At 40.7% G+C, this 25,715-nt stretch overlaps 1 protein-coding gene across 1 annotated transcript in view; it reads left to right on the plus strand.

Moving 5' to 3' along the window:
* The window catches only part of doc2b (double C2-like domains, beta), a 145,877-nt gene that overhangs the window by 57,892 nt on the left and 62,270 nt on the right, over positions 1-25,715 (plus strand). Inside the window, exon 3 of the mRNA XM_030068535.1 lies at positions 13,200-13,223. Coding sequence (XP_029924395.1) covers positions 13,200-13,223 — 24 coding nt within the window. The remainder of the gene's footprint in view (positions 1-13,199; positions 13,224-25,715) is intronic.

The raw sequence follows: 25,715 nt of genomic DNA on the forward strand, positions 1-25,715 counted from the left end.
ATTGTCTGACCAAATTAAAATTAAAAAGGAAAAGCCATTTGACATTCCATTTTCAAAGACTTACCCTACTGGAATTGAATGATCAATTTAATTCCCATATAATTATTATTATTGATATTTTTTTCCTATTCATTAACATTTTGAAAGTGAAATTGTCATTCTTCATGCACCGTCTGTAATTCGGGTTATTTTCATTACCTTTTCTTCCCAGTTATGAACCATCATGACAGATGAGTTCAAACTGCCATCACTTTCTTCACTATACAGCTTTATATAGCTGAAAATTAGCCATGATGATAAACTGGCACATTTCTATAGTGTTTATTCATATGCACTGTCCTTGTAACTTTAAAATAAATGTCTTAAGTTTGCTGGAGGTGCACACACACACACACACACACACAGACACACACACACACACACACACACACACACACACACACACACACACACACAGGTGCAGTGGGCAATCTCCAAGAGTTGAATTAGAAAAGCAATTAAAACACGTCCTTTCAACACAGTAACACTCATGTGGCAGTTACTTGTATCTTTGAATAGCTGTGATTGAATAATTACCACAGTTATAATAGTTCATTTGACACATGTTCGTGTTGTTCATACACTTCCTTGGTCGCTTTGCTCATTACGTCTGCGGTCAAATCCTGCTGGAAGAAGAAGAAGAAAGACCCACATTCAAAATTATTTGTATGACTGAAGCAAAAATCTACCAAAAAAATGCTGTGAATGGTTTTTCACAGAGGTGAGGTCATTTTCACTCAGTATTTGGTACTCCATCAGCAGGCTACTTGTCAGTGATTCTTGCTAAAATAAGATATTTAACACCACAGCAGAGAAAAAGCAGGTCCCATTAGAGTGTTATCGTATTGAAAAGAAGTGTTTTAATTGCTTCCTGAACTGTTGGATATTACCTTTTGGCCCTATGTGTGTATCTAAGGAGGAAAGTAAGCTCTGTAGTGAAGTAAGTGATGAAATTTTCTACACAATCAATCCACATAATGGCGAAAATTAGGAAAATAAAGCCCAGGTTGAAAATCACTGAAATTATCCTTTAATGATCTTTCTAAAGTCTTTAACCCAAGGGGTGACATTCTGTGCAGCATAAAGGACTGGGTGATGAGCTTTTTATAGGTTCAGGTTGCAAACGCTGTGCTTGGGAGACCTCACCAAAACAACATTTAGCTGATTTAATCCACCAATTTCCGTGGCCTCCATCCAACGATTGGTTAGTGAAGTCTGAGGCAGCGTCGGCCCGGTCTGTGCTACAGAGTCCAAGTTCCTGATGGATCTGGCCGGTACATCGGCTCCTCGAGCAAACTGTCTCCCTCTAGTATACTGTTGCTGTCAGAAGGCTTGTGGTACAAATCAGTGGTGGGCTGCTTGTCTGTTTTGTGAGCCAGAACCAGCAGAGCTTGAAATGTTGCTACTGCTCCGTCACTTTGAAAGCAGGTCTTACATGAAGGGCTGGTGAGGTGGATTGGGGGAATTGAAAAATCTAATGGTATAGACCTTTCTTCACAACATCCATTTCGACATTACTCATGATATTAAAGGGACAGTTTCACCCATTTAAAAAATTTCATATTATTTTACTTACCTCCCGGCGAACATCCTTAAAATGAACCACCTTAATCCAATCAAAGAAGGTTCAACATCTCTGTACAAGTATTGCCTTTCCAAAACTAAAATGCACATCTACCGAGTGCACATGAGCAATACTTTGGTTCAAATTACTGTTTATAATTGTATTTTTCCTGTTATCAACATCTGGAAGGATGCAGTAACTTATGTGCCTCCTGTATAGGCCACAACTGAGATAGAAGTAGATTGTTTGAGTTTGCGATCATTTGTTTGATGTATGCATGTTGGAGGATAAAAATAATAACATTCTTCAGAGTACTGTAAGACAGCTGGCAGTTAATGTTGTGGCTAGCTTCTGCTTTTCCTCCGCTCACCTCTATCGTAAACCTTTTGGGTACCTGCCAGCCACCGTAGTAACTAAGGATGAGCACAACGACCATAGACCAAGAGAGAAAATAGTCCTTTCATTCTTAACTGTTTGTTTTTAAACTATAAACACTCTTAACGCCGCTGCAGTCCCCAGGGGAAACACAAGATAAAATGTTACACAGGGTATAATACACATATATTACAATATGCAACAACAAGATGGACTAAACAATAAAAACACTGCATCCTGTCAGGGTATTATACATGAAAATATGCACTGAGGAATAAACACAAAACCATTACATCCTATCAAGCATTACACAGGAACAAGATGCATTAAGCCATAAGAGCATTACATCCTACTTAAGCACAATAAAGTGTTTTTTGTTTTGTTTTTTTTTATTTAGGAGATTAGTGTTCACGTGACACCCATAGTTTCAGCTTAAAAGGATGAAACACTGTCTGATAATGTTGGGTATTTTGTTGCAGAAAAGGCTGACTGGCCAAAGTCAGTAGATCTGTGTTGCACCACACAGTTGCCTCAGGTGGATGGTCTAGTTTGTGAGTGACAGGAGAGCAGGATTGTGGGTAATTTTATACATTACATAAGACAGGAATTTGTGAGCTAGACAATATGATCAAATTTCAGAAGATGATACTTTGTAATAATCTGGCAATGGTGATGCCTTGCAGACTTTTTATGTGACTGTATCAGTTGCTCTTTTACCTGTTTTTCAAAGGTTAAGTGTGAATTGATAATTATAGTGAGCTACTTCAGATCAGGAACTATTTGAAGCTTTTCACCTTTATGAGGATTTCAGGCTGATCATCCTCCTTCCTGATTGAAAAGTACACATGTAGTCTTACTGACATTTAAAGTGAAGACTGAATGAGCCAGTCAGAGATGTGAGACATTGTTGCTTTTAAGTTGTCTGTCCCCTGCTATCTTTGCATGCACATAAATGATGGTCTCATCTGCATATATTGGGGTAATAACATCAGGGCAAATAGTTGGACAGTCACTAATGTACAACAGCAGGGGACCCAGTATAGATCCCTGGGGCACACCTACAGAGCAGTAATGAAGATGAGGATCAGCTTGGCTCCAACCCTTGTACATTTTGTTCAGATAAATTAAAACATGAGACTTTAGAGAGGATAAAAATAAATCTATTTGGTTCTTATGCCAAAACAATGTGCCAGGTTCTGCACTGAGACAATAAAATGTTTTTGTTAAATGCAACAGAGGTCTCATCAGGCCCATTAGTTAACTTTCCACATAAATCTATGCCATTTTGTTATTGCCTTTGGCTTTGTGTATAAGATGAATAAAAAATGTGCATTGGCCTTCCTCAATTCTTGTACTACTTTGTTCCATAGACTGTTAGAAACTGGTTAGTCCTGTATTCATTGCAGTTGTCAGAATAAGATCACACTTTTTGATCATGCTCAAAAACAGATCATTTTCAGCATGACAAACTCTTGGTAACTATTTCCTATTTTTTTAACAAAATTTTCTTTAATACCCTTGACTGTGTTTGTAAGGGGTTGACATGAGGGGCTCTAGTTTCGCAGACCAGGCGAGGCGGGGGCGTAGCGCAGATGCGCTTCGCCAACTGGGTGTGGCCAGGCGGATTTTCCAAGTTTGGCACGCCGTTCTCGGTGGCGCAAGTACTCCGCCATCCCTCCTACCGGCGGAGGGGAGGAGAGAAGGCATGGAGTGGGTTTGACACAGCCGATTCACATGTAACCAATCAAATGAGCCCCTGTCCTTGCCTTTAAAATGCGCTGCGTGAAGGCGTAATGAAAGTTTACACAGCTGACATGGAGGTCTATTGCCGCGGGCGGAGCGGAGCTCAGGAGACAGGCGCGGAGCGGAGACCGGCGAGCAGTGCGGACACGTCACCAAAACCTCACAGGCAGGCTTCCGGGATGTTAGACACATGAACGATGCAATAAATACCGAAAAAAACACTATTCAATGCTACGTTCACAATCAGCACATACATATATCTCCATATCAACTGTCCCGTCACAGCTGATGTCAGATCAAAGGAGATTGGCACCGTTTGTGCTGATCGTGAGGTTTTGGTGATGTGCGCCAGCCAGCCAAACTTCCACTGCGCCAGCTCCGCTCCGCCTTGCGCTGAAAGTAGACGTGGTTTCAGACGGCGAGCTTTTGGCGCACCTCGGCGAAGCCTTTTGGCACGAAACTGTCACTGCGCCAAGCCGAATCTGTCGGCACCTCCCCCCGCTGCGCCGCCACTCCCATCTCGGCGAACCTCCGCCTGTGAAACTTGGACACTGTCCGCCTCTCCCGCTTCGCCGGTCGAAACTAGCTCTGCGCGGGGCTCGCCTCACTGCGCCACCCCGCGCTGCGCCGGGAAACTAGAGCCCGAGGTCTTTAGATTTTGGGATAAACACTGCATCCAGTCAGTTTAAGTTCTTCCTCAAATGCATGAGTACTTCTTTTGGGTATTCTACAGGAATGTAGCTGTTTGTCTTTGTGGTAGGCAAAACATTTGGTTAGTTTCTTGAGGATAAAGGTCATGTTATGATCTGACAGCCCAGTAAGAGACTGGAAGACATTGTAACTCTATCAGGCTTGCTTCTAAAAATTTAATCAATTTCAGTTTTGGAGGAGGTTGTTATTCTGGGACGACCAACTATTAATTGGGTTAGATCAAACTGATTTGTGAATTCTATTGGTTTCTTTTTTATTGTTTTGCCCATCTCTGATTAAAATCATCGAGAACTATACATTGTTTGCTTGTATCCAGATTTCTAAAATGGTTATAAAACATGATGTCAAACAGGGGGAAAGGTGATCTATAATAACCAATAACATTTATTGACACTTGCTGTTATAGACTGATGGTTATAGCAAGGCATTCAATTTCAGTCACACATTGAAGGTCAGGTTGCTTGCATTTAAAGTGATTTTTCACATATACCAGCAGTCCACCACCCCTTCCTAATTTTCTGTTTCTTCTAAAATAGTTGTACCCTGGTACTGGGAGAGAAGCCACTGGTGATGATTTGATTAACTGTATCTTAGAAAGACGTAGAAAGTCCAGGTTTGAGTCTATAAACAGCTTTTGAAGTTGTCCAACACTATGTATGTTCAAATGTGCCCAAAGTAAACCTGTAGGTTTTATGCGTAGATCCCATATAATCTTAGAAAGATTGACTGTGTGAAATAAGCATAAGTGGACATGTTTTTTGATGGCTGTGGTATGAAATCCACTGTTATCTAACTGTTGGTTATCTCCCTTGGAGATATTATAATCAGGGGAAATTATAACAGATAATTCTGGCATTGATCAGCCAAGTGTGTAATAATTAATATAAAGTACAGTGGAACAAGATCGATAGGTGCTTGACCCCTGGGGAGGTCATTCAAGGATGGAACCGTCCTGTGAGGGTCGATTGCTGACCACAGCAATGTGACAAGTGGGAGACAATGAGCTGCTCATAGGCTGAATGTTGTTAGATAAACGGCATGCTTAGTCTATTTGCCATCAGGATGCAGCCATGGGATCTTGACGCTCCAGCTTGGGGCCAGGTTCCATCTATGGAGACGAGGGGCAAAGGGGGCTTCCCTTGAGCACTGGGAAGTCTTTACTGCACCGAGGATGTCATATTTGTTTGTCAATTGAAGATCACAGCAGGGAGAGGGACTTGGGGGAGATCTTCTCTTTCTCTCAGGAATTACAGACTGAGGCAGCTGGTGGGGAGGCAAGGAGGGCAGGAGCTCTGGTGTAGCTCCTTGGCAAAGCCAGCAATCTTTAGCAAGAGCTTGGGAAACCAGAATGGTGGGATCAGGTTCTGCACAAGCAGAGACATTTGTGGCTGGGCCGGCGATGACCAAGGACTCAATAAGTTGCTCGTTTTCTTAAATCTGATAGAGCTTTGAAATCCTGTCTTCCAGCTCAGTGATCTTCTGACTTAGGTCCCGACAGCTAATGCACTCAGGAGAGGTGAGCAGCACCATGGTCAGTGGTTGGGAAACAAGAAAAGCTCGCCAGTACAGGGGTTGAGAATAAAAACATAGATGAGGTAGGATAAAGTGGAAAAAATGCCCAGAGATTGGAGAGAGACTCACCTCCACGGGCCCATTTAGGGTCCCACTGCTATGTTGATGCTCCAGGCAAGGTTGCTTCAAATGGATATAAAAACTCCAGTTAACATCTGTTTGCAGTTGGGGGGAAAACTGTCTATAACTTAAAAACAATGGCCTCGATGGCTAAAAGCCTTTTAACCAATTAAAATATATATGTAAAATAATCAAGATCTTAAACCTTTAGATGGAAAGTTGAATTGAAATAGCAATTTATGGCAACGCTATGACAGAGCTTCCAACACATATGTTAGAAGTGTGTTAGACAATATGAGATAACACGGTGAAAATAGATTTTTTCCACTTTATTGAAACAGAATTTTTTCATACATAACCATACATGTACTTTATAGCAAAACACCATAGTTTCACAGCCATGCAACTGAAAACAGTGTGCTCCAAGGCTTCTTCTTATGGACACAAGCGTAAAATGACAATGAATGGTCTTTCACAGTATTTAGTCCAAACATTTTCTTTTCCATTATCCTTTCAAGGTCCTTTATCACCCTCCCCAGACATACTTTAACTCACTAGATATGCTTTATTTTCAACTGATGAATTCCAAACATAAGTGAAAATGTTCATAGCAAAACTGTCAGTCTCCAATTAGACTCTTCAAAGTTAAGTCCTTTTAGTTTATGCTGTATTCATTTCCAAACATGAAAAAAAAAAACTTATTTGGTCTTTTAACATGATCCCATGGTTTATTACTCTATAGTAAATACAATCAGAACAAAGGGCCATTTTTAGGAAATTCACTTCACAAAAAAAAAAAAAAAAAAAAAAAATGTAATGTATCCATTATTGAATGAACTCCAGTGTTATTTTTAAAGTCTGCTAGAAAAGTATGATAAACAGGTTTAAAACTGTTGAAACCAAGTGTCTTTCCTGTCTGATGTGATTTTACCACTTCTTCCTTGATTTCACATGAAGACATTTTATACCATACCACAGTATTTATACCATATCAACAGACAGAGAAACATTACTGAAGAATCCTTCATTCACGAGGCAACATATTAATATATCCATTACATGTACTAGTGCAGGGCAGAAACATCGCTACCTTGATAAACAGTCTACACAGGCGCTCATGTCAGCAAGCCACTTGAAAATAAGAGCACGAATGGTGCGCTTCTAATCTAGAAATCCATCAATTATCCTGGAAGGACAGCTCTACAAGCTTCAGCTATCTACCTTTCTAACCTGCTCGAGGCAAACATAATAAACCTGGACTCCTATCCAGTACCGTTGTAAATCTAACCAAATTGCCTCCTGCTACTAGTTTTAGCACCTCTCACCTCAGCTGTAATAATTCTGTAATTTTTTTTTTTTCATATGTTGGGACTCAACATTTCCAGCGCTGTTTACGCTGCATGTGATAACCTTACAGTCCACCTCGACCCGGGCCGGACCAGACAGTCTCTCTCTCATTTCACTCCAATTCGGCTGCAGGGATCCTTACAGCTGGCATCTCAGTCACCCACCGGCACTCTAGAGTCCATTGCCTCGAAATTATAAGTAACGACTCTCTCCCTGTCTGTATGTATACCGTCCTTGTTCCTCCGGTGCTGAAACTCACAATGGTCAAAAAGAAATTAAAGAGTGATTAAACCCAAACGCCAAATCACTGTGAAGACTGACCCCTAATGGTGAGAAGTAGGGTGTGTGGTCTTTGGTGGCAGGTGATGTCACCGCCCATAGAGAGAGCACTCTTGAAAGAAGGTGACGCTCCACCCTACAGACCTCAAAAATGACGGGTGAATTTCCAATCTTCCATCTTATCTCAGAAATAAACATTACAGTACTAATACAACTTTGTGATTCAGATCTGGGTCATCGCTTATTGTCAGTCTATAAGCTTCCCCTCTGTAGATTATCTGCTCCATATTTCACACCACAGACTGATGCATAGAAATAGATCGACTAAGACTGAATGCGTTCTTGAAATTTTAAAAAAAATGGTCACTTTCCTCTGATCAGCACAGACAAAACAGAAAAAGTTATTTTAGATTCTAAGATGAAAAAATAGGGAGTTTTTACTTTTTTCTTCTTTTATTCAGCCCTTTCATTTGCCAGTGACATTAAAGTGATACCCAAAACAGCCTATCATCACTTCAGAAAACTCATCCATGCCTTTGTTTATCATTTTATCATTCATATCCCACTGGCTACAGCAGTGGTTTTCAAAGTGAGGTCTGGGGACCCTGAGGGGGTCTTGAGAGGTGCTCAGCAAAATGAGGACTAGTTCAGTTTCACGGTAATTCACTAGACGTTGCTCTAATGCAGACAGTGTATGAGGGATCATGTTAACGCTTCCCAGTTACTGATTAATATCACCACAACTTGTCAGTGTTCATGAATGGCGTCTAAAATATTTAACCCTTTGAAACCTGAGCGATTTCATTCAGAAAGATGGGGGAAAAGGGCAATGAACAAATAATTACAGAAGCAATGGTTTAAAAAAATAGAAATTTGTTTTTTTTAAACTTACAAGAAAATGACGCCCAAATTAGCAATGAATTATTGGAAAATGACGTGAAAAAGACCTGAAACTGAAAAGGAGAAGAAAAAAAAATCTAAGAAAATACCCTGAAAATTTGCAACAAATCAGTGAGAATCCACTAACCTGCCTTTTACACAGAATTAATGCTGAATGCAAACCAAAATTTCTCTTGATGTAAAGGTTCCTGGGGGGTAAAATCACTCCATCACTGGTTTATTGCAGATTTTTATTAGAAAGTCTTACCTCTAACAGAAAAGGCTTAACTTGGTGTCATGATCTGCCTCCTCTCTGTAATAAACCCAATATCCCTTCTTGTCACCTGATGTATTTGAAGGTATACCACCAGATGTAGAGTCTTTTCTTACTCTACATCTTACTCTACTGCATTTCGCACAGAGCCATTTATTCAGCACCACCTACAAAACAACCTATCTTAACTCTCAGCTGCAGTCCTTCACTCTCTCACTTCTCCTGTGGATTGCCTCGTCATTTCATCGCCTAGCACTCCCACACATTTATGAGAGTGTATACACACACACACACACACACACACACACACACAGAGACATACACACACACAAGCCCTGGCCCTGTCACTTGGACATGTACTCGTTCTGTTGTATTCATTATCCTTGTTTACATCTGTTTTTACGTCCCTTGTTTTTAAAGCCGTTCATGCCAGACCTTTCGTACCAAGAGTGCTCTATAAATAAACTCAACCTGACTGGTAATCCCTGCATTAGACAAGAGGAAATCAGTGAGAATCAAGTGAATATTTGCAGTGTGAGGACAGAGCAGAGCCATTTTGTCGTTCTCATTTTAACCTATATTGCACGTTCTGTCGGGTGGATCCCTGTGGTTTCAGAGAAAAGGATTTGCTCGGCATGATTTGTACAACCAACTCAGTTTCTGATGCCTTATTTAGAGGGTGTGTGTCATAAATGGAAATGCCCAGCTTATAGCCTAGATGAAATGAAAGCGTGTAATATATATGATGGCAGGATTGCATACAGAAGTTGCATGTGTGACACGTGAGGCACAGCGGGATGGCTTGTTATCAACAGGGTTATGTTTGCATTAGTATGAATTCGAGTTTCAGTCAGTGGATATTTGAGCATGTTGATATGGACTGTCTCATGGTGCAGTTTTTACCTGGGATGGGAAGTTGGGTGAGTATGGGTGTCATTGCAGCTGCTGAAGCTGTGCAGTTATAATGTGGAAACAAAGCCTATTGACTGCTTGGCTGCTGTGAGACAGAAAAAAAGATTGCAGTGCTGACTTTCGGACACCGGGGGCAGTGCTGAGCCCTTGCTAAACACGGTCAGATATATGACAGCCAATTGGGATTAATGCTATAAAATGCTCACCACGTTTGATTTTCCAGTTACTGGACTATTACTGTCATTGTTACACAGCCCATTGCATTAAGGCTATCTGCTGTTGACTGGTTGTATAAAAATGTGTATTTCATTTTCATCCATGCAAAAAATACTGTATTGTATTACAATTTGGAGAGCCGATTTAGAAAAGTGCCTCTGTCCACTGTACATTTGATTCTGTTTAGCCCAGTTTTAGCGCTCTACGACGCCCCTGTTGGTGGTCTCACATATTTTTATAGGTGGATTATCTCCTATACGGAGTATCTCGGGTTAAAATTACACCTTGAGTGCTTTTTGATGAGTCTGGAGATGACGTTTTTTCACTTGTCAACGCCAAACACATGAGCTATACCGTCGTCGGAAAAATTGGCATCAGTCATCGCTGAATAAAAACTTGAAGGTCATGAATAAAATGTATATATCTGTGTCATCATTTCTCCCCCTTTTTCATTCCTGACCAAGGACAGGAACCGCACGCCATTTGTCTCACTGTCAGATCTGAGCACGTTCACAAGGTGCACTCAGCACTGCAGCAAAAATGTAGATTTCTGCTTAGTTTGTGCTTCCTAAAGTACTGTGCACACTAAGAAATTAGACTCAAGTTATCGTACATGATTAAATAAGTTAACTTTAGTCAAATAATGCTTTGAAATGAGCAGTTATTCATGTTTTATGAACACAGGGAACATCGGCAGAAATTTCACATTACTGATTGCATTACATTTTTTGTGGAATAACATTGGTCCTAGACACGTCGATCAAAGTTTAGTGGAAACATGTAAAGTGTGCAGAACATAGTTAATCTAGTAACATCAAATTTTAGAACTCGGATATCATTTTTACTACCTTTATCCAAGCAGAAATAAGGATACCCGCACGTTTAGTGAGTGCAAATGTCCTTATTTCTACTTTATTTTCTGGTCTTCCAGCACCTTACACCGTTATTTGTTGCTTTGTAAAATGTGGGCAAATTCTAGTAAATGGGCGGTATTCAAAGTATTTAAAATCACTGGTGTGACCTTTTAAAGTGACAGATCATCCTCTACCTCTGGCTCATGTGGTCCACAGCTTCCAGAAAAGTGATCTTTCACTTTTCATAATGCTAACATAACACAATCATCAGTTTCTAATATATGAAACTCATTGTGAGCTCATAATGAACATGGACACAACGCACTGCGTAGTTTCGTTACATTTGACAGAAGAAAGTTTTTGACAGAAGAAAGTTTTGACAGAAGAACATTTGACAGAAGAATGTTTTTAGGTTTAGCCTGGTTTCCAGACCCCATTGATTAACGCTGTAACTCAGTAGCTTCTGGTCTGTTCTCTATCTGAGATGATTTACCAAAGTCAGTCCCTGTCCCACCTATGGACCAAGACCACTGGTCAGCGTTTAACCAATCATATCATCAGGCGTTGCCACAAGTTTTAGACTGGCTAACTGTCGATGTTTTAATTTATCAATGCTTTAACATTTCTGAAGAACAGAAGAAATCCCCAAATCTAGCGCTGGGAATGAGAGCACTTTCACAAATTGCTGTGTCATGAAAAAAAAAAAAAAAAGGGCGTGGCCACTGATGAGGCCTGGATCCAGGCTCCTTCCCTTACGGAAAGAAAATATATTTACCAATATATTACATGAAATATATTACAATATATTACATTTAATATATGGAATTACAATAAATTTATATGTTATGTATTTGAAAATGTCTTAGCAATACATGGAATAATATACTGGTGAAACATATATAATGCCATATATTTATATATATATATTGCATTAATATATTTTAATATATGGAATAATACATAAGTAATTGCGCATTTCAGATATTGCAATATATTGGGAAATATAAAGACTAGTTCCCATATATGGAAATGTATTATCTAATATATCACATGATATTTTCCAATATACTGCAATATGTTTTTGTTTTGTAAGGGTTGTAACTAACATCTTTCATTTTTTCATGTACAGCAGAGGCACTATTTTGTTATTTGATTTGATCCACTTTCTTTTAATCAAGTTTTAATCAGTGCTCAAAGCCTCAGATCATTAAGGTTTGACCACTTGCTACCAGCTGGATCTCATTAACTTTTGTGAAATGAGCAAAAGGGTGTCTTAGTGTCTCTCAGTGAGTTTTTCAGCAGAATCTTTTATTTGACCGGTGCCCAAACCTTTCCCTTACCTTAAACCGTTTTGATTGCCTGAACCAACCTGTAAACTTAATCCTGACCTTAATTCAAACTGTTAACCAACTATCACTTTGACCAAGGTTGTTTTTCTTGCTTAATCCATTTGGTGGTGAGATCTGTGAAGGTCACATCATTTGCGTCCAGGACAGATATCGTGTTTGTTTCCAGAAATTTTATGGGATCACGTTGCTTGCTCCTTATTAATGTGCAGGATCAGGGATTAGCTAATGTTTATTCACAGGTCTCGGACGCGTGTGATTGATTATGCCACCTCTTCCCTAAACGTACTGTAATCGTTTACATTTTTTATGACAAATCTTCATCGATCCACATGTTCAGACTCTTGAAGGATGGTGCAAAGTTCGGTCGAGCTTGATTTATCGATTGTTTCAAAGGTTTCTCCGAGATTTTCCCCCCTATTGGTCTGATTAATGTGTCACTTTTTTTCTTTTCTTTTCTTTTTCCAATCCCACTATAATATAAACTGTAATTGTACATTTTTTTAAGCATGAGCCGAACAAACTGATCTTTCAGGTACGATCATTTGGGAAATCTGTGGGGAGAAATACCCGCTGAAATCATCCTAAATGATAATTCATCATGCTGTTTCAAATACACTCTGGGTTATTTGTTGTCACTTTGCCGTCCATGTGCTCCAAACCACACAAATTATACAGGCCACAGACGATTTTGTTAGAACAGAGAGGTTTTTAATTGGCCAGAGCAGCCCCTGAAAATAAACAGCAAGTGTGTGATGAAGTGTTGAAAAACTTATTATTTTCTGTGCTGTGCCATGGCAATCCTGACATTTGTATTTACATGTTTTTGTTTGTGTTTTTTTTTTTTGGTCTTTAATTAATCCTTTAAGTCTGTTTTCCTTTTTTTTTTTTATTTGTCCATTAATTAGTTTATTTCAAGTTCATGTCAAATAATCAATGTTATTTTTCTCTTTTTCCTCCCTCACTCCACTCTCTTGCATGCTTTCGTCCTCTCTGTGTGTTGCTGTGTTATGTTTGCTGGAAAACAGCTTCCTGTTCCCAGATATAAGAAGGTAAGACGCTGAGAGAAACCCAACCAGCTCCCACTAATCAACGCCTTAACTGAGCCCAAATTAATCTCTGAACCCAGTGACCCCTTATCCAACCCAACCCAACAGCCTGTAGCCAACCCCTGCCACCCGCCTGCCATTGTCATTGCAGTGTTTTACATTACTTTGCATAAAAAACTTATAAAAGTTTCTTTTTACGTCAGTGTGAAACGCTTCATTTCTCATCCCCTTGGTCCTGCTCTCCTCTTGACATCCTGCAGCACTGCTATACTCTTAAGTATTTACTCAAGTTGCACAATAGCTGGAGGCCTTAGTCACACATTTTGCAGTTTGAATCACGATGTCATCACCAAAGGAGGCGTGCGAGTGGCAAAACACATGAACCGAGTTGAGAGCACACGGCATTACGGAAATATACGCAAACTGAGAAAACACAAGCAAATACTTAAAATCTGAGACTTTCTCCTGCACAAAAAAAACAAAAAAAAAAAACAAGCCCACAGGATTTTTGTGCAGCAGTTTAAAATGCACACAACACAATGGAAAAGCTTCTGGAGAACGCATAATATAAAATACCAGAGTGCACTGATGGATCAGACGAGCTACATCAACTCAACGCTTAAGTTAAACATATTAAATATTTAAATAGCATTTTCCTTTTTGCTTTTTCTTTGTAGATATAGAACATAATGTTACCCATTAGCCACACATTTCTAATAAATACATTTAAAAAATAATAATAAAAATAAAAATAAAAAAAATAAAACTGTCATAACGTTATGTGAAAGTTACTCAAACAGAATTAAATGCAGCTCTGGCAGCAGGTCTGCTTATGGTGAGTGCTGTTGGGGCTTTTTTCCATCAGAAACATTTCCTTTATGTTCTGTGTGTTATGCAGCGTTTCTATATTTGCTTGTTTTTTCTCAATTTGCGTGTTTCTGTAATGTCGTGTGTTATCGCCTCACACCATTCACTTTAGTCTCCAATCGGCTATAGAAAAAAAGTTCTGGTCCCTGAAAAATCCATTCATTGAAAATGTCTGACTTCAGAAAGCTCCCGGTAACCTTGACTAGGTGTTTTGTGTGCGTGTGATTCTTCTGAATTTGCTGAAAGCTCTCTGACACCACTGTACTTTAATTTGTCCTTGCTGCACCAGATCTCTCATAACTTCAGTGAGTGACGCTCAAAGGAAAAATCCACCCCTCCTGCGCTGCTACACCGATACGCGCTGTAATGTGCTGTAATTCGCCCCGTGGTCGCAGCCACTTTGGTTGCACCTTGCCTCGTCTACGTCTAATGAAGCGAAGCCTGACAGCTCGTTGGGGCAGACAGGCGGAGGAGGGCCGTGCTCGGGATCAGCAGACGTGTCAGCTGAGCTTGCACTTTGCCTCCGCCAATTTATTTAAGCCGTAGATTGATCTGCTCGTTCTCCGCCGCTGCCCTGCCTGCTGCCACTGCTGCCTGTGAACGTCACGCGCTCCATCATCGCCCCCAGCATCCACCTGTGGGCTTCTTTATGGCTCCCCATGGGGGCTGCACTGATCCCCCCCAGTTGCACTTCACAGGGAGTGACATGAAACAGAGCCTTCACATCAAAACAAAATCTATATGTACATTAATTCTCAATACACATCTTCCTCATTCGGCATGAATTAGCTGACTGAACTTAGAGGACCATACCGGTGATTCTGCATGTTGTATGTAATGTACATCCTTCACATTTCTTCTAATCTTTTCCAAAGCTGACAGTCATATTTTTGAACTCCGGTATCATTTTTCCTCCCTTTTATCCAGCTGTTGGTTTCCATTCCTTCCCACTATGATATGAAAATGATCTGAAAATGAGGTCTCAGAGGCTTCAGACTTTCTTCACAGCAGTTTTCCATCACCGTAACAAAGTCCTCCACATTAGTTTTCCTAAAAGCAGCAGCACTGTCGTGTTTTGATGACTTGAAATTGTCCCCCCGCCAGAAAATAGTCCCTAGAGAAACGTTTAATTTGCACAGCCAGTTATCATTTTTGTGGTTTAGGAATGGTGATGCCTTTGGTAGCCACAGAAGCAGATCATTATAAGGTGGGTGTTTCAGCTAATACCCTCCATACACTCCTCTATAGCAGTAACCCACCCCCATCTGGGGATACTGTAGTAAACAGGCCAACATTCAAAATCACTGGTATGGTCCTTGACGTTAATGATTCCTACTATTCTGCATTTCCCTGGAGTTATGACCAATGACGTTCAGCATAACCACCATGCAATTTATCAGACAGTGATGACTACATTTCTCAAAAACAACAAAATCAATATGCATCAGTGTTAATGGGCTGACTCCCTAAGCATTTGGCAGAAAATCTTTTGAAGTTGGTGCTGATTTGCTTTGCTTATTTGTCAAACCTGAAGAGGTCTGAGGATCACAGCATTTCCAGAACACAGATTGATATAAAAAAAAAAAAATAATAATAATAATAAATAAAACTTCCAGCAGCTTTTTGAGCAGGTAGGCTCTAATTTCATGGCAAAAAAAAGTTGGCAACACTGCCTCAAGGAGCCCCAAAGAGCATGCCTGGTCCAACAGTTGGTTTCACATGTAGGTGGAGAGACACCGATACAACAATAGTGAGAGCAGGAGAGTGAGCCTACGCTTATCTTGCGGCACCATTGCATTCTGGTGTATTGAGGCTATTGTCAGTGCAGAAATTGGTATCTCTGCCTCTTGTATCATGTATTTCTCCCTGTGTGACTGCCTTTTGTGTCGTGTAGTTTTCTCTGTATATACACTGGTGCAAAATGGTGATTCTAGAAATGTGTTGTCGCACGTCCATTTTCAGGCACTGATGATTTTTTTTTTTTTTCTTTGTCAAACTCTATGTGGCATTAGATCTGTTTGGTTAGTTGTTGGTCGGCCCAAGGTACATCACCAATACTGTCTCTTTTGGCAGCGACAAAGTATCTTACAGTTGCATAGGATATCAGTAGATAGGGGCGCCGTATATGGGGGAAAAGTTAGGACAATTCCAAGGGCCCTTGCCTGACAGGGGCCCCCAAAAAACAGGTAAAAACTAATATAAAATATATAAAATTATTGAATCATCATCGAGTAAATATATATATATATATATATATTTTTTTTTTTCATGGGGACCAAAATTCCTGGCGGCGCCCCTGTCAGTAGAAATCACAAATCAAGCATCTTCTTCTACCAAATCAATAATGTGTCATCGCCTGCGTGACATCCACAGCAGTGGATTTCAAACCCTGCCCCACCCCACCCCAAGCACCTCGGTCATCAGCGGTGACATTCATCGATGATGAATGGGACCAATCTCTGGGCTCTCCACCTTGCCTTTATCCATCAGTTCATTGTTCAGTCCTTCTGATCTCGCGGCAAGTGGCCTTGACCCGAGCACCTCCGCTGATCCCAGTGGCCCCTGAACAGTCAAGTCCAGCGTGGCTCAGCTCCCCGTGGAGGAGATCACAGGCCCATCTCATCCGTTTCATTATCTACTGCTCTTGGTGATTGATGCTTCCCCAACCTGCATGTTGCCCGGCCAGTCAGATATGTTAATGAAGATACATGCTTGGAACGGTAATGCGAAAACCAGAGGCCAATAAAAAGGCAGGCCAGCACTGTGGGAAATAAATGTGACACGCCATATCAAGCTTTGACACAATGTACGTGAATGTATTCTAATAAAAGCATTTTCTGTCGCTGTAAATTGCCCAATCTAAGGTCTCATAAATAAGATTAACATTTATTGATTCACATGGGGGAGATTAGGTTGATGTGGTGGCAAAAATAAAAGGATTCAGCAGGGGAACAGTGTGAAAACAGGCAATACAAAAACAGTACAAAATAAAAAAAAAAAAAAAAAAAAAAATTAAGTATACTGTAAAAATAAGAAGCATGGAAAAGAATGTGGATTGGGTTACAGCCACAGATGTTTTACTGAGAGCTTCAACTGCATACTTTAATATGAATCACTAAATATAAAATCTCTATTGTATTTGTAAATGTATAATATTTAGGTAACACTTTACAATAACAATGCAACAATTAATGCTAGTTAACGTTAGTTAATGCCATAATGGTTAATTAACTGTTAGTTAATGATTATTATGGCATTTACTAATGTTAATAATATCTACAATAACCCTTAAATAACATAGAAATTAATACCTTAGCATGAACAGCATTAGTAAATGATCCTTAGACACATTAGTTAATGGTTAGTTAACTGTTACTTGATGTTTATTACGGCATTAACTAACATTAATTGTTGTACTGTTATTGTAAAGTGTTACCAATATTTCTGTAATAAAGTAAAACTTCTGCATAAAATACAATTGAATCGAGGTGAATATGATTTTTACTTGCCTCCCTGGCCACTTGATATACCTCTGTAATATGTAACTTTAGGGTCTGTCTTATTTCAAGCCTGTGCATAAGCAAAACACAACATTTCAGTGTGACTACACAAAGATGGATTTCATGTCACACAGCTTTTCCTGGTGGTTGCGGTGTATCTGTGGTGTATCTGTGGTGTATCTCGGCACTGGCCCAACTTGACCCACCGCTACCCCGAGTCCAACTCCACTCTCCATTCCCTCTGACTGAAAGATGCCGAGGAAGATCATCATTTCCAAAATACAGGGAGCTTTACTTCATTTTAAAGCATTTAAAGGAAGCGCTGAAAGGAAATTATTATGAATGAGTATGTGTGTGATGTGAGGTGTGTGGATACACTGGTGCCTGTTACCCATCTGCCTTTCACAGTGGTCATTTCTCTCTACCACCCCCGGTAATTATGATCAACTGGGTATTCACTGGATGCTCGTGCAATCAGCAGCATGCTGCAGCTGTCTGTTCATTCCACTCCAACCTCCCATATTGTATCTGTGCTTAAATTATAGCTCAGGTGTTTGCTGAAGGCCACAATGGAGACAGATGAGGGAAGAGCATTAACCCCTCGCTTCAGCTCTCATCATGCCATCATCTTCCTGACTTTGTTTTGTGGTAAATACTGTCAAAATGTGAAACTAAAGATGAGCAAGGAATGTGAAATTTCACCTCTGTGATGTGATGCCTAAAATAATAGAGAGAAAATCAATGCATTAAATATCGGCATTATTTATTCCTGGAGAAAACATTACAATGTAGAGGCAAATTTAGCTTTGTGATTTTTTTAAATTCATATTTTTATATGTAAAACACATTTTCTTAGGTCAAGGACACAGGCCTGATGTGCTTTACTGTATATAGATGCATATCTGCAGTTGAATATGTTACCTGTTTTGTTCACCTGGGGTGCCCCTGTTATAAGGGAATAGAAAATAACAAAACAAGATAGAGAGAGAGGGTCACGGCTGGCAGAGAGATTGGTGTGGCAAAATGAATTTTGACCATGTGTTGTAATGCTCTGTTTTCATTAGATGGTATAGACAGCAATCCCTGTGCCCCTGAGCTTCTCTTTCTTTTCCACTGAACTTTGCAGTCCTCAGTGATCCCCAGTACACACATCATTGACTATGATTAAAGTATTTCACCACAGGGGGGGTATTCAATACTCAGTAACCAATGTACTCAAGAAGTTAGCCTCTAACCCTCTGTTCCAGAAAGACAGTAATGTATGGCTCCTGCTTGCAGTTCCAGATTGGATTCAGCCCTTGGGGATGTTTCTGCACTTTACTTAAGATACAACATCAGCTATAAGTTTCCATCCAACTTTCAGTCTATTTCTGAGCAAATGTTTGACATATTGCTAAAAAATAAAACAAGTATTTGGTCTGCCAGCTAAATAACACTAACCATAACCCTAATTTGAATGTAAAATCAATTTACTGCAGAGCTGAAGGTTTTTTTAGGTGATTTAACCCTGATGTTATGTTCAAATTTACGAATATCTTTTATGTTTGCGGTCAGTTTGACCCCAGCAGTTTAAACCTCCACAAAATTATTATAACTAAAATTGTTACCAAAGTTTATGTGTCAGGTACTTTATGTTTCTTTGTTGACAACCTACATAGCCCTTTAAATAAAACATAACTCCCCCCCACCCCCACTTATACATCCAGTATTCCTATTATGTGACTATGGAAAAATATGCAAATCACCATAAAATCTCACTGATTGACCTAAAATTGGAAAGAAATATTAATTTTTGGTGTTTTAATGGCTTTATATTATTTCTAAGTACAGATTTTTGTTATTTATAACTGATGCGTTACAAAGTGTGTACAGGACATTGAAAACATATCATCATGTGAATTTCATGTTCACCCGGTAGTACCCATTAAATTAGGAAAAGTCATTAAATATGAAGCAAAAAAAAAAAAAAAAAAAAAAAAAAAAAAAGATGTTAATCATTTATTTAGAAATGTTAAGCATTGAATGGGGTCAAATTGACCCCAAACATAATAGGAGTGTTAACATCACCAGCTTTGGCCACTTCTGGCTCTGCTGAGTCACTGCTATTAGAGTCATAATATTTGGTATGTAGAGGTTTTAGGACATGACCAATAGTACCAAACCAGTCTCACTGATGAGATCTTAGGAAGTCTCCAGTTATGCCCCTGGAAACTGTATTCCAGTGTAGCCAGAACTACACAGGAACAAATTAGGTAACTTGGCCTTCTGGATGAGGACATCAGGGAGACCACTGCTGGTCCATGTGTTAGGATCCTCAGGACTGTAAACAAACTCAGGCAGGAGTATCCTGAGGTTCAGTTGTAGATACAGCCAAGGTGGTGTGCCTTTCAGTGCATGCAGCCTGCAGGATCAGTGCCAAGGACTCACTGATTCGCATCCTCTGAGCCAGATGTGGACTCCAGAGGGTTATGGGCAACCGGAGCTCCTCATATACCACCCTGTGCGTGTACAAGGGCACCAACTTTGTGTCTAAACTTGACACCAGTGCCATAGTGTGGCCCCTGAGTGGGGACAGGATGTCTTGTACCCTGGCAGCTGTACAGTGTAGACGAGCTAAATTTTCTTCAGTTTTATGTGAATGCTCCTCATGTAGATGTGAAAATTCTCTACAGGCTTGGAACAACATCGACAACACGTAGGACCTGGCAGAAAAGCTGCTGGCTTGTCTGTCCTGCTGCATCGAGGGAGTTGCAGTGTTGTTCTGTTCTGTTCTGCTTTTTTTCCCCCTCTATGCCAGGGCTATTCAACCTCAGCAGCAAGTGTGCTGAATTGGCAATTCACATGGTGTTTGGGGGACCCACAGAATACATTTTCAATGAATGGCTACAGGTAACTCTTAACAGTCACAGTGTGGCATTAATAGATCTATTATCACATGAAATAAAACAGCCGTGTGCATTTCTTTTCTTCCATTTTAACAATATCAATTCCAGACAACAACCGGTCCATAAAAATTAGAGGTGCAGATCGGGCTGCAAAGCTTGATTCATAAGTGCAAATGTTAAGGTTGTTAACAAACCAGGAAGACACAGGGCCCGATTTTAACTCCACAATCACAACAACTACGCCTAAGTGCTGCGTCCTAATTCACTGTCAGTGCAGACCTATCCAAACTCACTCGCTGTCTTCATTCATCTGAGCGCAGCCTGGCCCTCGTGTGCTGAGCACTGAGGGAGGATGCCATCCACTTGTTCGCGTTAGCCAAGATGCATTCCTGTTGTTAACCTGCCATCACCCTCTGCATCCCCTAGTAGCCGAGAGAGCGCAGGAGCAGAGGGGTTGTTGAGTTGAGTCTGTCAGTCTAGTCTGCCTGATTCATTGATCCTTTATCTGCCAGTTGTAATCTATGGCTCTGAAATATCAGCAGCCTCACTGTGCTGTGTATTGATAAATCCATGACGCTGTCCGTGGTGCTGAAGTAGAACATGGATTTGTAATTGTTCCTTTTTCTCTCAGTCCCACCCTTCTGTCAGTTTCTTCTTGGATCTGTCATATTCTCCATACTATAAAAAATCAATTCTGCTCTATATTGTAGCCTATATATTCTATAGAGTAGCATGTTTTCATGATGAAAGTAGCATGTGTGTGTGTGTGTGTGTGTGTGTGTGTGTGTGTTGGTTGGTGGTGTGGGAGCATGTGGCTGCTCCCATTGGGCCATCCCCGCTGTTAAAAAAAAATAACAAATCACCACTGGGCCCATGCATGCCAAATGTTCACTCCACTGTATGGTTATTGCCCATGACAACTGTCAAGGAATTTTATTATTCAACTGTGTTTTATGCTTCACTAACACATTTACTAGTCATCACTGAAAGTCATTATATGCTGTGTGTTTTTCTAACTCGTTGAACTCAGCACATGCCGGCACGCTTGGAGTGTAAAAGTACTGATTTAGTCGGTGTGTGTTGATGTGTGTGGCTCATCTGCCACAAACCCAAACAGAAGACACTGCACCCTAGCAGAGAGACTATGTCCATGAGATTATCTTCCTTATCACAATCATTTGTTTTCACTAAAATAGCATGTTTTGCCTTGCGCCTCCTCACAGATGCCAGCCTGTTTTACTCGCAGCCTCTCGCGGGCCATAGAAACAATCAAAAAGGCCGTAGGGTTGCTAGTTGAACAGGCCTGCTTTATGCCGTGCACTTCTTCATCTCCAGGGTTGCTATGGTCCTGCCGTTCAGGGACACTGCCGACTGGCTTCCTCTCAACCCTCAGGCTATCTCTAGGCTTTGTGAAAGTCTGACTGAGAACCCTTTTCCACCAAAAGCTGGGGACGAGTGGTTACAAGTCCAGTTGGTGGGCTGTCCAGTCGGAGTTGGCATGCGAAGAGCTGTTTCACAGCCACCCGCTAGCCACCCAGGACAGCCAGTAGAGTGTGATTCTGGGCACAAACTCCGTGTCAGCCCACAGTCACACATTATCATGGCTTCCTAGGCTTTGCTCTGTATTCAAGTGCCAGCACTGGCCCGATACTGCCCCCACTGAGCTACTGGACCCCTGACCCCTTCAAGACTTTAGGGATGGAGAGAATCTTTTCTCACTGAGGTTCTGACTGCTACTCCAGCTTCGGCGGGCACTGTTCTTTTGCATAGATCTGTGGAAAAAAAGCAACCATATAAGGCCCAAAGGTGTGTGTGGTTCCATGCCACCCGGAAAGCTGAAGGGCCCTCTCACCCTGAAAACCCTTTGCAAGGACCTTAATTACCACCGGGGATAGGCTTAGTTAGGGTTAGGGTTAGGGTCAGGGTTAAAGTTAAGGTTAGTGTAAGGTCTAACCCCTCTATTCTCCAGGACACAACCAATACCCTCTTGGTGGCAATGGAAAATGGTTTGTAAACGTTAGCTGCATTCTAAATTAAATATGAACATGGCTATTATAAGTTGGTCAACTCCAGAGAAGCCTTCAGCTCTCGTCAAGACTCAGCTAACTGCATACACAAGCTTGCCTCATCTCATTGCTGGCAAGAAATCATAACACTAGTTTAGGCCAACTTGTCTTTATGGCATTGCTTGAAGTGTGTGTAGAAGCTGGAGGTCGCCCCCAGCGTCATCGCAGCATGCTTTTTCTTTCCTCAGAAAAAAGAAAAGAAAAAAAAAATCTCAATGGTTGTGGATGAAACAGACCATGTCCATAGTATCGACTATTTGCACCCATGCCACAACAGTTTTTTCAGGTTTTGTGTGTTCGTGTGTGTGTGTGTGTGTGCATGAGCTAGTCCACATTCCATCCTTTTTGATGCTGCAAACAAATAAATGCACTGACCAATATTTCAGTGCACCAAATAATGACCATAAAACCACAATGGTTGCTTGGACAGGTGTTTCACATAAAACATTGCTGTGTCATTACTTTCAACAAATGCTTTTCCATTGCACTTTAGTGAAAATGTATTTTCAGACAAAAATTATCCATCCTAAGCAATGTTTTTTTTTTTTTTTTTTTCCCTCCAGTGGAATATTGCAGAAATTGTATTGTTTCCATTCAGCTCTATCATTCAGTGTTTGTTTTTTCATTAAAATACCTGGATGGAAACCTTGTGGAAACAATTACCTGGCTAATATTTCCTGGCACTGGCAGGCTCGAATCTGGTGAAAACATTTGAGGCAGTGATGTTAATAGCTGCACAGTGTTTGCCCAAAGAAACTATGAGGACAGCACTGTTGCATACATATTTATCTGATAAAAACTCTAAGGACCCTAAGGACAAGTATTTTGTTTTAACCAGATTTTCTACAGTCATAAAGTTGTTTTCATACTGTAATCTTCAGGATTTGGTTATTCAGTTGCTTTTCTTGAAATGTCAGAGAATAAACTATAACATACTGACTATACCGTATAACTCAGTAGTGGATCCTCTGCTCTAGCTGATGCACACTGGCAGAGATGCTGTATTCATTTGGGCATGCTTATGACAGTCAGCAAAAGTAATCAGAGTCACTTTGAAGCGATTTTGTTCAAACAGTGCATGAATCATTTTTCCCTCATTAAAGATGCAGTTGAGTGTCATTTTGCTGCCAGTAATTCCAGCTGAGTGCCGGGCTTCGCGCCGCGCCCCTCTATTAGACCCTTTGCTATTAATTATTGGGTGAATAGACATATTTATTTTTTAGTCCATCAAAGACAGTGCCCCACAGATGGGGCGAGCAATTAAAAAAAATTACACTGTGCTGGCTTGACTTTTCAGTGATTTTTAATTACCATTTGCCAGATGAGAAAGTAAATTTGTCTTTCTAAAAAGTGCAAGACATGGGATTCCATGGCCTGCCATCTTATATTCAATGGATTCATTCATGAGTATGTTTTTTTTTTTCTGTATGAAGACGTAATATTTTCTGAGGTAGCTCATACTTTTGCATCAGAGGAGGATTGCAATGTGTTGGAAAGAGGCGCATCGGAAGTCCGGATTTGAGGAACGGTGGAAGGAAACAAATTCAATGAACTCCTGTCCTAAGATACATATTTGCCAGTGTGACGGCAACTCTCCTGCCGCTGTAACACTTTCACCACAGCGTCCTGGCTTTGAGATGCAGAACTTTTCCAAAATGATGAATCAAACTTGTACTCTCACTGTCAAATCATTTGCCTCGTAGGCGTGGGTACCCACTACTGGCAGCATTTATTCCATTATTTTGACAGCAGTTACAATTTTTTGACATTCTCCAAGTCTTGACAGCTGTGAAAACTAAACAGCAGGTAACCTTGGTTTGGTTTGACTCTCAAAACCGCCCCCGCAAAAAGTACAACCGCTCTTGTCGGGAGCTCTGTATGCATTAATGTGAATAAGGAAACATGCTGTAGAGGCAGAGCTGTCCTCAGTTGTGCCTATAGGAGGTATTTGTTCCCCTCTATGTACTCGGTGCAGGATTTTAAAATGGAAAATAGTTAGAAATCTGAATAAGTGCCACCACTGGGATACAAAATCGCAAACAAGGCCCACAAACCACCCGTAGTTCTCAGTGTGTTTTGGTGTAGGTGTTTTGTTTGTGGATCCCGGCAGCAGTTAATTTTGGTTCTTCTTCTGTTTATCCCCCCCGGACGGCATTAGCAGACAACTATAGTGGATTTCATCTTGGAAACCCCTTGATGTCCTTTCACTTTTCTCAGTGGGCCCCCACGCGGGTGTCTTTTGAGACCCCTTTCTAACTCCTGTTGTTTTGCTTTCTGGTTTTTGATTGACCTTTAGAGTATGTTCCCTCATTGAGTGTCATTGATTTGCTCTTCAAAGAACTGTAAAGCCTCCCTCATTTTTTTTTTTTTTTCCAACAAGACCCACGGATTGAGGCTTGAATTCATATTACCTTAGATGTGATGTAATCAGCTCCATTTTCATTTCAATGCAGCTTAGAGCTGCGAGACTTGTGGGTTCGCTGGCTATTTTGAGCAGTCCTGAAAGAGGTGGTGCTCTGTCTACAGCAACACAAAGCAGTGTTGGGCAGTAGTTACTGGTTGAACTACATTTCTCAGTAGCGTGGCTGTAACGTCGCTGTTTTCTAAATCAAACAGCTTTTTAGTAGTGAAACTATTTTACTGATCAAATAGCGCGGTAGCGTCCAGAGAAGCTACATTTTCCCAGGCATTTCTGAACCTTAAACGCAGCGGAGCTTCTGCTGCAGTTTGACATCGAACCTGGAGCAGCGGGTGACGTCACCGCCGCTCACAGACCTGCAAGTGTAGCCGACAGACGGTCTTCTTTGTGACGTCACATACCTGTCCTAACTGTCTGCTGCCGCGGGAAACGAGCACGCAGGTGATGAAGATGACAGAGGAGGAGGAAGATGATGATGTTGTAAGAAAGATCAGGATGCCTGGCCTCCGAATCCACTGATGAGGAAAAAACTTTGGAATGCAGAGGCAGAAAGTCTCTCTCTCTCTCTCTCTCTCTCTCTCTCTCTCTCACATCACAATCACAGTTTCTGGAGATGCCTGCAAAATAAAATCCAACATGGCAACATGGAAGAACTCTAGGTTATCGTGCTGATGGTGTCATTATATTTTGCATCATTTATTTGATTTATTTTCTTCCTGTAAATGAGCTCTGTTTAGCGGCAGCATCAGTTTCGGCAG

Source organism: Myripristis murdjan, chromosome 14 (assembly GCF_902150065.1).
Source record: "Myripristis murdjan chromosome 14, fMyrMur1.1, whole genome shotgun sequence".
In the NCBI taxonomy this organism is placed as follows: Eukaryota; Metazoa; Chordata; class Actinopteri; order Holocentriformes; family Holocentridae; genus Myripristis; species Myripristis murdjan.